The sequence below is a fragment of the Spermophilus citellus genome (assembly GCF_964194105.1).
Source record: "Spermophilus citellus genome assembly, chromosome: 4".
NCBI lineage: Eukaryota > Metazoa > Chordata > Mammalia > Rodentia > Sciuridae > Spermophilus > Spermophilus citellus.
In genome coordinates, this window is record NC_138185.1 from 217,286,912 (window position 1) to 217,303,616 (window position 16,705).

The following is a 16,705-nucleotide window of genomic DNA, read 5'->3' on the forward strand; positions in this document are numbered from 1 at the left end:
CTGGCTGAGGTCTGGAAGGAACTGGGAAAACTGGAATTTTGAGCAGAAACTTCATGTCTAAGGCATTTTAACCATAAGTCACAATTTTCAGGTTTGGATGTTGAAAATTATGATACAAGTTTAAGATACAATTCACAAAATTTCATCTTTATATCTTCCTACACTAGAAAAACTTGCTTACACAAAAGTGAAAATAGGATCTTAATAATATAAAAGCTACCACAGAAGAAATTTCTTCAGTATCATTAAGCCACTTTCTTTGTTCTTAAGATCCTAAAGTAGTATTAAGTTACATTAAATCGCCTGAAAATTTTAAAAGAGAACCACACACTACCATGTATATCCAAAATTAAGCTTTTAAAAATTTCCAAGACTGTTGCTATTTAATGTCATTTTAATAAGTCAGACCAACGTTTTAATTCCACACTTTTTCCTAAATCTTACACACTGAGAGAAACATACCAAATCATAATTTACTATCCTTGCCCAAATCAATGCACTGGTATACTTAGTGAAATCTCTTTAGGCTACCCAGTTCAAAAATTGATGAAAAAATAAAACTGAATGATTGGGAGTTACTTGCCAACTTGGAAATAGAGTTCTTTTCATTTTCTATCCTAAGTATTTAAGTTCTCTGGCATGAATTATATGAAATCACAAACTAAACAATTACCTAACCCTAACTTTTAACTGCAAGATTATGCAATGCTTCAAACTCATTTAGATACCAGATGTTACAATGAAACATCTTTTAGACACACATTTAGCCTAGATTATCCCCAAGAAACAATCTATAATAACCTTTAAAACAGACCAGATAAGAAAATATCTCTCCAGGTTTTGAACTTCCATTTAATTATGACTCTATCAGTGGCACCTTAGATTTCCCCATGAGTGGACCAGATGTTCTCACATAGGGGCAAGTATAGGTGTAAAATCAAGGGTCTCAGTGTGACTGATTTTATTGCATTCAGGTGGAGTAATCCTTACAGTGCAGGGAAAGAATGAGGAAATTTCCCCAAATCGAAAATGGCTCTGGCAGCTGCTGGGAATTCCTCAGTTTCCCTTTTCACTTACAGGATTAGCTTCTTTGGATAGATCCTATCCCAGGCAATCTGGCATATCTCCTAACTTTCCAGTAGAGTCAGTTTTTATCTGCCTTAGGTCTTGAAGAGGGAAGGGAGTATGTACTTTGATCGGCCCAAATTTTTCTCTTGATTCTTTTTCCTCAGTGAGTCCAAGATTTTTTTTTTCTCTTCATGGCAGATATCATAGCTAAGTCTACTTTACACTGTTGGCATAATTTAGGATTTTCCCTTAGAGCAAAGAAAATCTGAACATACAGCACCTCACACCATTTCCTTTTTTGTAAATTTTATCAAACTGTAAAATTGTATTAAAATTGATATTTCCCACTGGTGGCCAGGTTTCTCATCAGGGACTTTGTATTTGAGGCCAGGCCAAGAAAATGAGGCGCTTTTTCTTGAGCATCTGAGGTTCAAACTTATCCCAATTTTTCAATACACAGGCTAGTGGTCCACCTGGCGTATTGGAGAGAGAGAGAAGCTCCCATCTGAGTGAGAAGAAAACAGGATTCAGGCGCCCACGCTGTGCCAGAGAAAACTGTTCTCATTAGGTATGTCTCCCTAACCTTGAGCTTCCTAAACGGTCCAGAAAACCTGTCTCTCACCTTGCTTTTGCCAAGGGGTTTCTGGTCCCCTTTAGCAAAGTGCTAGGGTCTCAGTTTGCTCTGTGCTAGAGACCCTGGGAGGATTCAGACTTAAGGGCCTTACTGCTTTCCTCCGGGCCACTAAAAACCCATTGCAAAAGAGAATCCTGTGCTCATTTGTTGTCTTTGCTCTGTAGACTAGCAGATGACCGGAGGAGTTGATTCTAAAAATGCCTCTCCAGTAGCTTAAAGAACACAGCTCATTTTAAACATTGGGCGGTAAAACAGACTATTGAAAGTTACCTATGCATCTTAGGGAACCTGGGCAGATTTTGCTAATTATCTCATGCCTTTCTCAGTCCTACATCCTGAATTGCTAACATTTCTGACCTGCGAAGGAAGGGAAGCATCCAGGAGGAATGGATGCGGGGTTGGAAGTGTTGCGTAGCCCATAGGGAGGCAAATGTGATTGGGGCTTTCCCTCAGTGCCATTCATCTACGGATCACCCTAGATACCCCTGAGGGCTGTCGGGAGGGGGATCAAGAGAAAGGAACCTTAAGAATCGTCTGAGAGTAGCCCAGACCGGAATTCCGCAGTTGTTGCAAACTCCTTCCTCCACCTCCACGCATCCGAGGCAGATCGGGAGTCAGGACACTGTGTACTCACGCCAATTGCTCTCCGGGCCCAGACAGAAAAGTTAGAAGTGGCTTTGGCAGAACCCAACATGCCTGCTCTGTATTGAACAGGTGATTGAGAGCTGCCTAGGCCGAGAAACCTGTCACCCGAGTCTTGTAGAGTGGCGGCTGCACTAATTGCGTTTAAGTAGCCGTCGGGTGCCCACCTTACCCTCCAGAAAGAAAGAGAGAAAGATGCACCTCAAACAGACATGGAGTGCGTAGAGAGGCGCTTACCTCGGTGTAGAAAAATCTCAGTGGGACCTCCAATATGTTACCGCTGTTGACCGGTGACGAGTCCTTGCTTCCCCCATGTTGAAGAATAACACCAAAGAAGCACGCCGAGGCAAGGTCAGAGTAGAAATTAGAAGTTTATTAAAGGACAGCAGAAAAGACTTATCCTGGAGGAAGAAGGGGGCCCAAGAGGTGGAATCCGTGGAAGTGCGGTTGTTTCCCTTTTTTATAGTTTTGGTGATGGAATGTAGGTGGGAAGGGTTAGGACACAGGTGGGCCAAAGGGGCAGGAAGGACTTTTGGGATGGGCTATCTCCAAATCTGTTGGGGGCTGTTTTTTGAGGTGGACTTTGTCCTAGGGCCTTTTCGGGACTTCATTAACATTCCATGAGTTGTCCTGCATTTCCCTGAGTCATTCTCAGCATGGCCTCCATTTTAGATTTCACTCGGTATTAGACCCGATTTACCTAACTACACTGACTACCTAACTTTAAATCTGGCTTCATAGGTATGAAGGAGCACATGTGCTAATTTTCTTGTGTTGTTGGCTATATTCTTAACTGTTGTCTATTGTCATCCATTTGGATGCAACAATCTGAGCTGTTGAACTCTCGACATATATTTTTTCCTCAGCCAGTTTGTAATCCAATGCCAAGTGGTTTGATAGTTAGCCACTTGCACCTGGTCTGTTGTGTGGCCAGGAGGTTAAAGGCTATGGCAGTCTGATTGTTAATAATTTCTAGTGTAGCTTATAAGTGAGTAATTCTGTTTAACATGTAAATAGGAGTTGTATAACTCCAACTGCCATTTTGTGCCCAGGTAGCAGGAGCAAAAGTGGCAATAAATCCTCTGGGCTGGCCAGTTACCTTTACCCCAAGTTTGGTGACCTCCTAAATCATGTTCCTTCCCAATGGACCTCTTTTTCTTTTCCAAACAGTCATCCATCTATAGCATTCCTCTGGTGGGACAGGTCCTAAATATATGTTTTTCCACCTCTTAGTGGATTGTCTTGACACATGGTTCACATGATCTCCATGGTTGGAATAGGAGTAGGGCAGAAACCCTTAAGGTTATCAAAGGAAACCAAACTAAATTATAGACTAACATTTTGGTTAGCATAGGTTAAACAGCATAAAATAACAAAGCCAAACTAATAACACCAAACAAATCCTAGAAAACTTATATAGGCAAGATAAAAAAGTATAAGTGAATTTTGTTACCCAGAGTCCAGTCAGTAGGAGTTGCTGTTATCAAACCAGTAGCAAAAACCAAACAGAGAACTATGTATATATCTATAAGCAAGGAGTGGCAATGCATTACAGTGTAAGAACTATCTCAGAGGTTGAAAGAGTCCTTTAGCCTGGTGGGAAGTTTATCTTTCACCATGCGTTGATCAGCCAGTCCCTCCTGTGTGGCTGAAACAGGGCCATAGGTAGTCTCCTCAATCTTCAGCTGTGCATAGACCAGTCAGCTTCCGGTGTGACTGGAGCAGGGCTGTTGTCCTTCTGATCCTCGAGCTTCTCTGGTGCTCCTTTTTCTTCAGGATGGTCAGCTTCAAGGGCGTAGCAGCATCTGGAGAGCATTCGCAGTCTGCAGCTGCAGGCGTTGAGTCTGGTGTAGTGAATCCAGGGACCTGTCTCTGCAAACTTAACTGCAGTTGGGGTGGATAAAATAACAGTTCAGGGGTTGAATATTCCATTCTTTGACTCAGACTCAATTTCCAGGCTTGAAGGAGTGTGCACCAGGGTCAAACTTAGTGGCAATCTTTCTCTAACCCATTGGTTGAGAACCTGTAAAGTTTTCCCTAAGACCTGAAGCTTTCGACTCAGGGTTGATTCTCCTATCTCTCTTAAGTCTCCCTATAGTCCCCTAATAAGAGAGGGCCTCCCATACATTATCTCAAAAGAAAAGAATCCAGTCTTCCTAGTGGGAGTGGATCTGATCCTCAGCAGTGTATTAGGGAGAAGTTCATCACAATGTGAGTCTCCTGACACAGCTCACGCAATTGAGCCTTAAAGTACTGTTCATCCTTTGAACTTTACCAGAACTCTGCAGCCTATAGTCAGTATGTAACTTCCATCTGATGTTTACACTCTTGGGCAGTAATCATATCACCTCTGCCCAAAGGCTGGCCTATTGTCTGAGCCAATAATTATTGGGACACCAAATCATGGAATAACTGTCTCATGGCCAGTTAATCAGCTTCCAACACCAGGAAACCATGCTGGCTATCTCCCTTGCCTTTTTAGTGCAGGTAGGAAAGGCTTCCACCCAGTCAGAGTAGGAGCACACAAAAACCAAAGTTATTTATAGCCCCGTGAGCACCATAGATCAGTGAAGTCTACTTCCAAGTCTTCAAAAGGTGCTCCTCCTATAGTTTGGATTCCTGGTGGGAGCTCTGGTTCCTGACAAGGATTGTTGTAAGCACAAACCTCACATTGTTTACAATCATCCCGGTGTTGCTTGTGAGGCAGGGGACATAAAAATGTTGACTCTGAACTGTCTCAAGTGTTTTATGTCCAACATACAACATGCAAAGCTGCTGATAAAGGCTGAGGCTAGAATCTCTAGGATACCTATGCGGCCATCAGAAAATCTCCACCATCCACCTAGGAGAAAGTTTCTTTTTTGCCGCAGTCTGGCTGGGCACAAATCACGAGCCACTCAAGCAGGAACAAACATTATTTCCCAGCTCATGCGAACACCACCCACACAGCCCTCCCAGAAACCCCACACACCAACTGGAACTCCCTCCACCAGAACTGTTCCAACCAACTCGAACTCTCCAGCAATCCCCAGGAGAGCTCAACGGGAACTCCGTGAGAACTCCAAAGTAGCGGGCACCCGAGGCAGCAGGAGCCGCTCTATTGCCAGACAGCAAGGGTCTAATATACAACTGAATACACAGCCTGTTTCAATCCAGCATCATCCAGTCACAGCAATTATACACAGCTTAACTTAATTATCATCATCTTAATGGCTCCCTGGCATCACCTCTCAACCATTACTTCTGGTAAAATGCCAGGGGCCATTCCAACTTGGCTGTGGCTCCCAATATCTCCCCCTTCTGTTTAATTAAACAACAAGCATGTGGTTTAGGGACCGGGCCTGTCTTAGGTTGTCCAATACTACATATGGTCCTTACCCGTCATCGGATGAGCTGACTTCAAGGCGTCAGCCTCCTGTCTTAGGTTGGTACCACTGCAATTGGATCTTACCCATCATTGACTACTGGTCCAGCATTCAGCCACACACTCTTCCCCTTAATGCCTCTGGGCAAGGAGAGGGTGGCAGCAGCAGTGGCCTGGACACTCAGCTCTGAGTCAGTTGGGTACAGCTCTTTTGATCATGGCTGCCAATTTCATAGGGCAGAGGGGCCTTAGGCAGATGTGGGGCCCAGAGAAATGTTCAGGGCTATCGAGGGTGTGAGAGGGAGGTGCTGGAGCAGTGGGAGGCTTACTGGGCTCTGTTTGTCTGTAGACGACCTCTGGTTAGGCTAGGGCTCAGGGCTGGCTCCGATTCCTTCTAACTCTTGGGCACAGTTTTGTTTTTTTTCTCTTAGACTTCCTAGGAAGACTTCTTGATATCTTTTACCTTTAGATTCTCTTCTACATTGGGGCCCATCCTAGGTCTGGATAGTGCGCTGCATCAGATCAGTCATGGCCCAGGGTTTCTCCGTGTAGGAGGGAGTATGATCATTCCAGCTTATGAGCTCAATGGTGGAGAAAGGCTGGCACTCAAAACTGCCTTGTCGCCCTCAGATGTCTCCCTTCTGGTCAACATGGGCAGGTCCTTTAGTCCCTTGCAGGGGCATGTGGAGAGTTCTCATCTGGGTTGTGGCTCTGGTCTTGGGTCAAATCTCCCACCTTAATCTTGGGCTGTGAAAGAGTCTTTGGACTTAGGAAGCCTTTGGCTCTGAGAACATCACACAGGAAAGAAGAGCCAGTACTGGGGTGCCAGAGTCTGGCTGGGCACAATTCAGGAGCCACTTGTCAAAAGAAACGAACTTTATTTTTAGAACCACACAGGCCAAACAAAACAGCGCTTGCCCTGCCACAGCCAACGCAGCCTGCCATGACTTTTAGGAGCCATCCCTGGGGCCATGGCACAGGACTAGGGAGAGGGGACATAGGGTAAGTGGCCTGGGGGTCTGGGGGCCTGGGGCCTGGTGGGCTTGAGGGGGAGACAGTGACACAGAGCCCCTCCTGCTCACTGGGGACAGAGGCTCTTCCAAGAGGGGACGTGTGAGCCTCCTGGGCAGCTATGGAAAGACAAGGACAGAGGTCAGTGTCCTGGCCCAGCCCATTGAGGAAGGCTCCTCACACCTCCTCCAACCCCCCTAGGACATGCCCTGGGAGGCCAGCGGCCAGGTCTGGGGAGGGGACAGTGTGGTGAGAGGGGTCATGTCACCTCCCTGCTGTGGCTGTAGTCACAGCTACTCAAAGCCAGGGTGTGAGCGGCCAGGTCTGGGGCACAGAGGGTCATGGTTGGATGTGAGGTGTCCCCAGAGCTCACGAGGGAGACACTGCAGAAGGTTCAGAGGAGAAGTGAGGGTTGTGAGGACCTAAAGCCCATCAGTGAGTCCTCCCTGAGGGGTTACCTGGGGGTCACTGAGGGAGGTGGGGGTGGCTGGAGGGGAGGGCACAGGGGACATGGCTCTGGGGTTATATTTGTATCTGTTCAGTGGAGTCTCTCTGTGCTTCCTGATCCCCACGTGAGCCGCTTCCCTCCCCCCACCCTTCCTCCATGGGGGTCAGCCTCACCTTGGCCCTGAGGAATGGACCTGGCTGTGTGTGGACTGAGGCCTCTGCCACCGTGAACCCCCGGTAAACGTTTCCTCCTCTGAATTGTCCTGGTCGGGTCTTTAGTCAGAGGAGCACAAAGGCTGACTAACAGGTGAGGCTTCTTGGGTGGGTGTGGCCAGCCATGGGTGGGAGGGGGCATGGGGTGCTGGGTGGACCCTGGGCCTCGGGCTGCGGTTGGGCCACAGACCCCCTCAGGATTCCCAGACAGGACTTAAGTTCTCAGGATGGACATGCCCAGGGCCCACAGGACGTGGCCTGAGCCAGTCACCATTGACCAGCACACACCTGACACAGTGTCACTGAGAGGTGCTGTGACCTGGAGTCCTCACACGACCTCAGGACACAGGGAGACACAGAGACCACAGGTGCGGGATTTGGAGGCCACCTGCAGACACTGCCCAAACCAGCCTGTTTAATGTCACCAAGTAGGTGGCTTGGCCAGGAAGGAAGGGGCTGAAGCCTGAGACCAGCTATTTCTGCATGGGATTCACTATTTTGCCTCCAAAGAGGGGAAAGTTGGTGTATTCATCCATAATGATGAGAAAGAAAGGCCTGTTGAACTGGACAGTGGGGGCCTTAAACAAAGTGTTTTCTTCCCATTTGGCATCCCCTGTGGCCACTGTCTCTTCCTTGTCAAAGGTCAGCACAGCCTTATGCAGGGCCTGGAGGGGAGAGAAGCAGAGGGGCTCTGAGGTCCTGCTGCCCCACCCCAAGCTGCAGCAAGGCCCCACGTGGGAGCCTCCTACCAACAGGACCTCACCAGGGCCTTCCTGCTGGACCAGCCTGTCCTGTCCTAGGCTCCAAGTGGGTCACTCAGGTCCCCCTAACCCCATCTCAGCCTCTGCCTGACTCAGCCTGGTCCCCTCCCCCTCCTTTCCTGACCTCCATCTCTCTGGCCATTGGATGTGATCTTAGGGCACAAGAGCCTCCATGTCACCTCCACATGTATCCCCTCCCCCTGTAGGGCTAGGAGCTCCTTGGCACAGGGACACTGGTGGTGAACTTCCCAGTGCCCAGACCCCAAGAGGGAGCCACCCACATGGGCCTGCAGTTGCTCTGCTCCTTCATGCTTTCCCCAGCAAGTGGCCCATTTGAGTGGACTCAGTAATAATTCAGATTTGCTGGTTCACAAGTAGCTCTAATGTCACAGGTGAAAGATTCCAGAACATTCCCTGAAGTCACTGAGCCTAAGCCTCTCTGAGTAAATGTGAGTAAACAGAAGCCCAAGGACTCAATGGCCCTGGGAAAGGAAGAGGCCAAGGGTCAGTGGGACCCTCAGGGGTGGTTCCTGGAAGGCCACCTCCTGGGCTCTGTCCTCCTCCCTGTCAGAGCTGGTGAAGCTCTGCATCCTCAGGAGGACCCACCTGGCACTTGCTGTGTCCCTTGGCCCCTCCCTCAGCCTGAGGCCAGAGCAGGCCCCCACCACTGTGGCCTGCAGACCCCTGGACCTGGCCATCCTCACCTGGGAGACCCTCAGGGGAGCATCCTCTGTGATCCCAGACAGGTCAGCGGCATTGCTGAAGACCTTGGTGATGCCCAGACTTGTCAGGACGGGCTTCAGATCGATGGTTCCAGAGATGGACAGTTTGGGGAAGTGTAAATTGGCTGGCCTGGTAGGAAGGTGGAAAATGAGGGTGTTTCAGAGGGTTTCTGGCTTCTGCTGGGCCCCACCGTGCTGTGAAAGTGTTTCCTCTCCTGATTGGTTCTCCCACTTAGTGCCCTGTCCACACCCTCAGCAGAACAGGAAGTCACTGGCTTGTGTACTTTAGCTTCCTGGACCCCTGCTGTGCTGCAGGCTCAGCTCCTTGTCCCCAGGATGGTGTGAGGCTCAGGGACTGTGCTGAGGCCACACACTGGCACCTGAGCTCAGGGACCAGCGCCAGGCTGCCTTGTGCTCTGTTCCCAGCCTGGGTGTGGTGGCTTCAGGAGGGCAGGGTGGGCCAGTGGTGGTGACCACCCAGGGGCTGTTAACCTGCAGGTTCAGGTGTCATATCTACCTGGAGTGAATCCTGCATCATCACCAGGGCTGGGCTCATTACCATGCCCCTGTGCCCTGCTCTGTGCCTCACACCCCAGCTCTGTGGCTTCTGGGGCCGATGAAGCAGCCTGAGCTGCGACAGAGAAACAGAGCCTGTGGGCACGTGCCCTGAGCTCCCAGCGCTGCCTGTTCTTGTTCTGGGCCTTTCCATGCAGGCACTTCCCCTGTGCACCATGGCTGGTCCTCGCGGAAGTCCTCTCTCGTGCTGCCCTAGCCTGCAGGCCCAGGCCTTTGTCCTTGGTCCTGACACAACGTGCTGGCATTGCTGTTCATGCCCCCAGGTGAAGGGCAGGGCGCTGACCTTGGAGGGCAGTGAAGTCCTCAGGCCAGTCTCTGGGTCCGCACTCCCCTGTCACTCACCCTTCCCTGAGCCTGGCTCACACTGATGGGAAGCACAGCTGCTGAGCCTGTAGCACAGGGCCCTGCGCAGGGGACAGGCCCCCCGCCAGCCATCACTGGCAGCTCCTGTGTGGGCTCCTGGACGGGGCATCACCTGATGTTGATCTTTCTCAGGATATCTTCAAAGTGCTTGGGGGTCAGTTTTTTCTCCACCTGCAGCATCCTCCCTGGGTCCGGCAGGATGGCGAAGGTGGTGGTGTCACCCAGGTAGTGCTGAACCAGCACCCAGCTGGACAGCTCCTTGTCCCGGTGCAGGAAGAAGTTGCCCAGGCAGTGGATCATGGGCACCTTGATGGTCATCTTCCTGTTCACGTGAAAGTTCTCTACGATGTGCCGCTCAGCATTGAGCTCCTCGTTCCATTTGCCTGGAGGGAGGAAGGGAGGCAGGGACGGAGGGGGTGAGATGTAGGTTGGGCACTAGGCAGCAACCAGGGCTCCCTGATCCCCCTTCCTGTGAAGCTCCTCTCTCAGCCTCAGTTTCAGTGTCTGTCAAATGGGATGAAGATGAAAACAGGCTGCTGAAGGTTTATGTGGAAATAATGGAAAGCCAGATGGGGTTTTAGGATTTGGATAGAGTCAGGCTTAATGTGAAAACCCAACTCCAAACCGACATGGCTCTAGGTGGATTTTATGTGGATTTAATAGTACCCGGAGGTGCTAAGAACACTGATGGCAGGATCGCCCCTGGGTGCTTCTTTCCCAATGGTTCCCTGTCCCTCGTGAATAGATGGTTTTTTCTGTATTCAGGACACCCCTAAGTCCTCGTCCTGGACACATGTGAAGCCCAGAGCTCCCCCTGTGCTGGACAACAGTGCCTGTCCCTCACAAGTAGCAGAGTGGCAGGTGCCACAGGGAAGCCTGAGCCCCGATATCTCATTGGGCAGGAGGAGGTGGTGCTGGGAGGGACAAGAGCTGCCCTAAGTCCCCGCAGAGCCATCCCCTCAGTTGTGCTGCCAGGTCCTGGGGCTCAGCACTGGACTCTGCCTATGAACAAGGGAGCCAGGGTGGGAGGAAGCCGACCCTGGCCTTGACTCTGCTGCTCTCCCCTGGCCATTGCCCTGGGGCAGTGGAAGCTGCCTTAGGAGCTGGGGCCCTGGAGTCCTGGCAGGTGGGCAGGCTGAATGTTCATGCCAGCTGCTTAGCTGTGATGGGCCCCCACTGTGCCATGCTCTGTGTGACTTGGGTACTCCTTTCAGACTTGACAATATAGGACAGTCACATCCCAAATGATGAGATGGCTCCTCCAATGTCAAGGCCATTGGGTGGTGCAGACAGTATTTGAACCCTGGTCTTGCACACTCCCAGGTGCCACACTCCACAAGAGTTGTCCAAAGTACATTTCATGAAAGGCCCCTCCCTCCCTCCACCTGCTACCACTTGCATTTGTGGCTCTCTAGTTAGGAGCCATCACATGTGTCCCTCCCTCTTGGGGATCCCCAGTGAGCAGGAGGACAGACAGGGCTCTGACAGGTCCTGCAGAGAAGATGACCCATGAGCAGCTTGAGCTCCTCCCTCCCGAGCCTCCTTGGTTCACAGAATGGATTGAATCGTTTCCTAGTGGAATCCCGGGGAGGCCAGGTGGAGAGGCCCTGCCCTATTCCTTTCTGCATCGTGAAGGAGAGTTTAACAAGAGGGAGCCTGAAGCACACTTTGGATTATTTCACTGGAACCAGCTCTGGCTGGAGGCACCTCACCATGGAAGGAAATGTAGTTCAGCAGGACAAGAGCTGTGTCGTTCTCCAGATGGTTGACCAGACCCGTCACTGTCCTTTGGGTTTTCTGCTGCACATGACTGTTGATCTGTTTCTCGGCTTCGTGGGTATTCCTGAAGTCGACGGGGACGATCTCTGAGTGGTACAGATTCTTGGTGTCTTGGACAAACTGATCCACGAGCTGTAGGCTGCTGTGGATGAAGAGGCTGCTGCCCGTGGTCAGCTGGCGCTGTTGGCTGGGCCTCTGGAAAGTCTGGAGGAGATGCTGGAAGCACTCATGGATCTTGGCCTCCGGAGTCTCTGTGAGATTCAGCTTCAGGCCCTCCAGGATCTGGGTGTGAGTGTCACCCTTGGTCCCCAGGGAGAGCATGGCAAAGGCCATCGCGATGCTCACTGGGGAGAATAAGATATTGCTGTGTCTTGACCATGTGGCTGGCTCCCTGTATAAGGTGAAGGCCATGTCAATGACCTTGGAGGAGACATTGTGGCAGGTTGAATGTCCCTCATGCTCGTGGCCATGATCAGATGATTGGGCCTCCTGGGGATCTTGAACCTGGGAGCCTGGGGCCAGGCAGCACAGGCCTACCAGCAAGAGGAGGCCCCATGAGACGGAGGATGGCATTGTCCTGTAAGACAGAGAAGGGAGGGCCATGTCCTGAGCACAGGCCAAGACGACTCCCCTGCCCAGTGATGGACACCAAGCACAAGAGTCAGCTGACTGACCGTGTGCCGGGTGCCCAGCCCACACAGGTGCTGCCTACATCTTCATCTGCAGTGATGATGGTGCACCTGAAAGGCACAGCGGGGTCTAACCTCACAGTGAGCTATCAAGAGAGTAGAGCCTGGACCAGGCCCTGGGGAGGTGAGCAGGTCTAGATAAGGCCACCAGGGTGCAGCCCCATGATTGAATCTGGGGGTCTAATTGGATGAGAGACCAGAGGAGACACACACCTGCTCCCTGAGTCTGGCCACTTGACCCCCGTGCCGCCTCATGACATCTGGCCTTCAAGAGAGCCCTCCGCAGATATGGACCCTTGGCCATGAACCTGAGCCATGAGTCCCAATAAACCTCTCCTCACCAGGATCGACCCGACACAGGATGCACTCAGTCCTCATCACGGAAAAGAATCAGACAAATATCAAAATGAACATGATGCTGTCCCTCTGGTGACCTCTGCCCAGCTCTCACCCGTGTTCATGCTTGACTTTCTTGTCACAGTGCTGAGGGGAGAATTGTAACTACTTTCTGTTACTAAAGAAGCTGCAGCCCAGAGAGGTTAAGGCACATAGGTGTCCAAAGTCAGCCAGCAAGTAAAATGGCAGAACCAACTCAGGCAGCAGGCAGGCTGGGTCCTGAACCCCTGCAATGACCTTGAGGTGCAGGTGCCCCAGACCCCATTCTACCATGAAAAACCCGAGGCACAGGAAGCCTGAGAGAAGTGTCCCCAGTTACCCAGCAAATGGACTCTATCAGATCAGGGAGGACTTTCAAGTATCCGAAATATTTCTGCCGGCTCCCACTGATCCCATTATACAATGGACGGAGCAGTTGCTGCCCAGAGGAGGCAGGATCTCTTGCCAAGACCCACAGCCAAAACACAGAGCAGCTGTGGTCATCCACAGCTGCCTGATTCCAGCCCATGCTCCCCAGATTCCGAACACTCCATGCATTTCCCTCTTCTTGCAACTACGACAGCACTCACTTTGAAAGCCACTTGAATATAATATTTTTCTGAGAGGCTGGGGATGTGGCTCAAGTGGTAGCGCGCTCGCCTGGCATGCGTGCGGCCCGGGTTCAATCCTCAGCACCACATACCAACAAAGATGTTGTGTCCGTGGAGAACTAAAAAATAAATATTAAAAAAATTCTCTCTCTCTCCTCTCTCACTCTCTCTAAAAAAATATATATATATTTTTCTGAGTCCCATGACTTTCCTAACCTGGATATTGCCACTGATAAAGAGCCTATGGGACACCTGGTCCTTGACACTTACAGACACTGGCTTTGGTCTCAAAGCAGGTCTTATTCTACTTTACAGGGTGGGGGAACGCAAGGCTTAGAGTGGTTTTAGTAACTCACTTAAGACTCCACGGAAGTTCAGACTGAGCTGGAGCCACACAGGTCTGCAGTCTGATATGGTGCTCTGTGGGCAGCTGGGGCCATTCCTATCCTTCTGACTCCTCTGAGGTTGGGAGTGTGGCCAATGTTCAGGCTGAGTACCCAGGATGGCAGGGTTCTGGGTCCTGGCAGTGTGGACATATTGAGCTGGGGGATGCTTTGCCGTGGGGGACTGTTGCAGGATTTGTGGCAGCTGAGAGGACACCAGATATCTGTCATGACGCTGCGGCCCCCAGGTGTGGCAATAAAATAATCTCCAGACATTGCTGAGTGTCCCCTGTGGAGCGCCCTTGCTGAAGAGCTTTGAGCACCCCAGCCAGTTTGTCCTCTTTCTGGACTGGACAGAAGCGCTCCTTTGCAATGTGGGTTCAATCTGCCACATGGGAGCCAAAGTGTGCCCGGGACCCAGGCATTTGGGATGTTTCTCCTTCCTGACCTGAGGCCTGTGTGGGGTCCCAGCATTGCTCTGAGGCTGCTGTGCCCACCCTACAGGACACTATAGCTGGTCTCCCACACATCAGGGTGCACCTCAGAGCCTCAGGGTCCACAGTTCATGAGAGTGTGATGCCCCCGGCTTGGGGCACTGTCCCTGGACTAACCTGCTGCACCTGTCTCCAGAGGTCAGGGCCCTGCACATACATAGCCAAGGTCCTATCAGCAGCCCAATGCTCTGTCCTGGCCACCAATATTGTCCCAGACCTTTTGTGGACATGATGAGACTTTCTCTCTGGAAGATCAGCGTTTGGGGCAGGAAGAGATTTAAACAGACCCGAGTTCTAATCCAGGTTGCCAAGAGCAGCTGTGCCACCTACAGGGCACAGTGGAACCTCTCTGAACCTCATCTTTCAAAGAGGACGGGGACAATTAAGTGAAATAAAGGTTGATACCAAACTTACATCCAGATCAGACCTGGGAGGGCAGCTCCTGGGGCAGAGGTGGTGGGCTTTGTGAACCCACAGCCTTCAGAATGGCAAGGGGCTGGCGCATGGGACACAAAGCCATGAACCTAGTGAGAAAGAGCAAGGAGAGGGCTGAAAGGGCAGCCAGGTCACCGAGGAGTTAGGTACACACCTCTCCTGGGGTCTCCAGCAGTAGATGAAGGGCAGAGGCCACTGGGGCCAGAGGGTGGGTCAGTGAGTGCAGGGGACAGGACCCTGGACCTCTTTGGAAGTCTGAGAAGCCAGTTGATGGGCTGAGCTCCAAGGGCCCCCTTTCTCCATGAGGGGGCTGGGGACTTGCAGTGCAGGAACCACGGTCTGGGTCTCTGGCTCAGGCTGGATTCCCAAAGCAGCAGGGTAAGGGGAGGGGGCAGAGGCCCAGCTGGAGAAGAGGGCAGGGCTGCCCAGGTCGCCTCCTCCACCCTCTAAGGGCAGAGACCAGCAAGGACAGGAGGCTCAGAGCCAGTGCACGTGTGGAGGGGCCACAGGAGAAGTCACCACGTCAGCTCCCACCCCAGCGTTCACCCCGAGGCCCACTGTGTGCTGGGGCGGCAGAGCCAGGCCCTCACCCTCCCCGAGTCTCCCAGCAGCAGGGCCAAGGCCAGGCACCTGGGCTCAGATGAGACCTGCCCGTGGTCCTGAGCTGTGCCTGCCTGGGCTTCTCCTGGGTGGACCCCGGATGCTGGAGCAGGCAGGAGGCTGTGAGCACCTCCCGAGTCAGCTCAGGAGGTGATGGGGGAGGACTTACTGTGCAGGCCCCGGGGAGCCACAGGGAGACTCACTGGCTGCCCTGCACCAGGAGCTGTCCCTCACTCACACATACCCCTCGGGGACTTATAGTCCACCTTAGGAGTGTGGGGACACTGAGTTCCTGTTGGAGCAGGAGCCTTCTGTGCTGGACATCAGCCTGGGGCACCTCCTGAAGCTGGCCAGGTGTCTGCCTGAAAGGTGCCCCTGTCACCTGAGGCCTTGCTGTGCTGCCTGACTGGGCAGTGCAGTGGAACCAGCTAGTGCTAGGCCATCAGGAGGGGGAGGTGGGAGGAGCCTTGTGGCCCTCCCTGACCTGGGGGTCCCCTCTGCTGAGACACACCTCAGATGTGTGGGAAAGCATCAGATATGTCCTGCTCAGAGTCATGCCCTGCTGGGCCGCTGGCACACGCTTGTAATCCCAGCAGCCGAAGAGGCCGAGGCAGGGGGATTGTAAATTCAAAGTCAGTCTGAGCAACTTAGGGAGGCCCTAAGCAACTAAGCCAGACCCAGTGTCTAAATAAAATATACAAAGTCTGGGATAAGGGGTAGTGTGTGGCTCAGTAGTTAAATGCCTCTGGGCTCAATCCCTGGTACAAAAAGAAAGAAAAAAAAAGAAAGAAAGAAAAAAAATTAGTGTTGCCCTACACCTGAACCTACACCTGATCTGTGGAGACATTCACCTATTTACTCACCTGAAGTTACAGGGCTCTTTTCTTTCTTATTTTTCAGTACCAGGGTTTGAAGCCAGGATGTTCTATCACTGAACCACAACCCCAGTCCTTTTAATTTTTGATTTTGAGACAGGGTCTCACTAAGATGCTGAGGCTGGCCTTGACCTTGCAGTGCTCCTGCCCCAGCTTCCTGAGTCCTGGGCTCTAAAGCCACAGGAGGAGATGACAGCCCAGGGCCAGGTGGCACAGAGGCCCGTGGGTTCGGCTGGGGAAGGATCAACTTTACAGTCCCAGGAATGCTCAGGAGTTCCTGAGCCCTCGTCCCTAATCTCTACATCTGTTCCCAGTGACCACCTAAAGGCCGAACGGACACTCTTAGGAAACAATGAGTGTCCTGCAGTGCACGGGGCCTTGGAAAGGGGAACCGCCTTCCCTGGGGGCCACAGGAGCCTTGAGGCCCAGGGAGCTTCAGGAGCACCCAGGGCTGTGTGGCCCAGCGAAGGTTGTCTAAGGTCACGGCACAGTCAGCAGCCGGGGTCGCAGAGCCAGGGAAGAGCTCCAGTGCCCAGGAGCCTGTCCCTGTTGACCCATGAAGTGAGCTGTGCTTTGGAAAATATCTTGTGAAATTTCCATTTATCACTGAAATAAGGCTTGAGAGCCTTAGGGCCTTCCTTGAGTTTGGTTCACACTTATAAA

The 16,705-nt window shown here is 51.8% G+C and overlaps 1 protein-coding gene and 1 long non-coding RNA gene across 2 annotated transcripts in view; one reads left to right on the plus strand and one right to left on the minus strand.

Annotated features, from left to right (window-relative positions):
• Nucleotides 1-16,705, plus strand: part of LOC308646784 — a 98,566-nt gene that overhangs the window by 14,375 nt on the left and 67,486 nt on the right. The gene's annotated exons all lie outside the window — the stretch shown is intronic.
• Nucleotides 8,338-13,173, minus strand: LOC308647384 (alpha-1-antitrypsin-related protein-like; the record flags this gene model as incomplete). Its single annotated transcript, XM_081291432.1, has 5 exons — nt 8,338-8,992; nt 9,914-10,184; nt 11,514-12,157; nt 12,255-12,320; nt 13,121-13,173. The coding sequence occupies 5 exons, from the start codon at nt 13,171-13,173 to the stop codon at nt 8,614-8,616; spliced, it is 1,413 nt and encodes a 470-aa protein (XP_081147558.1). The 3' UTR covers nt 8,338-8,613.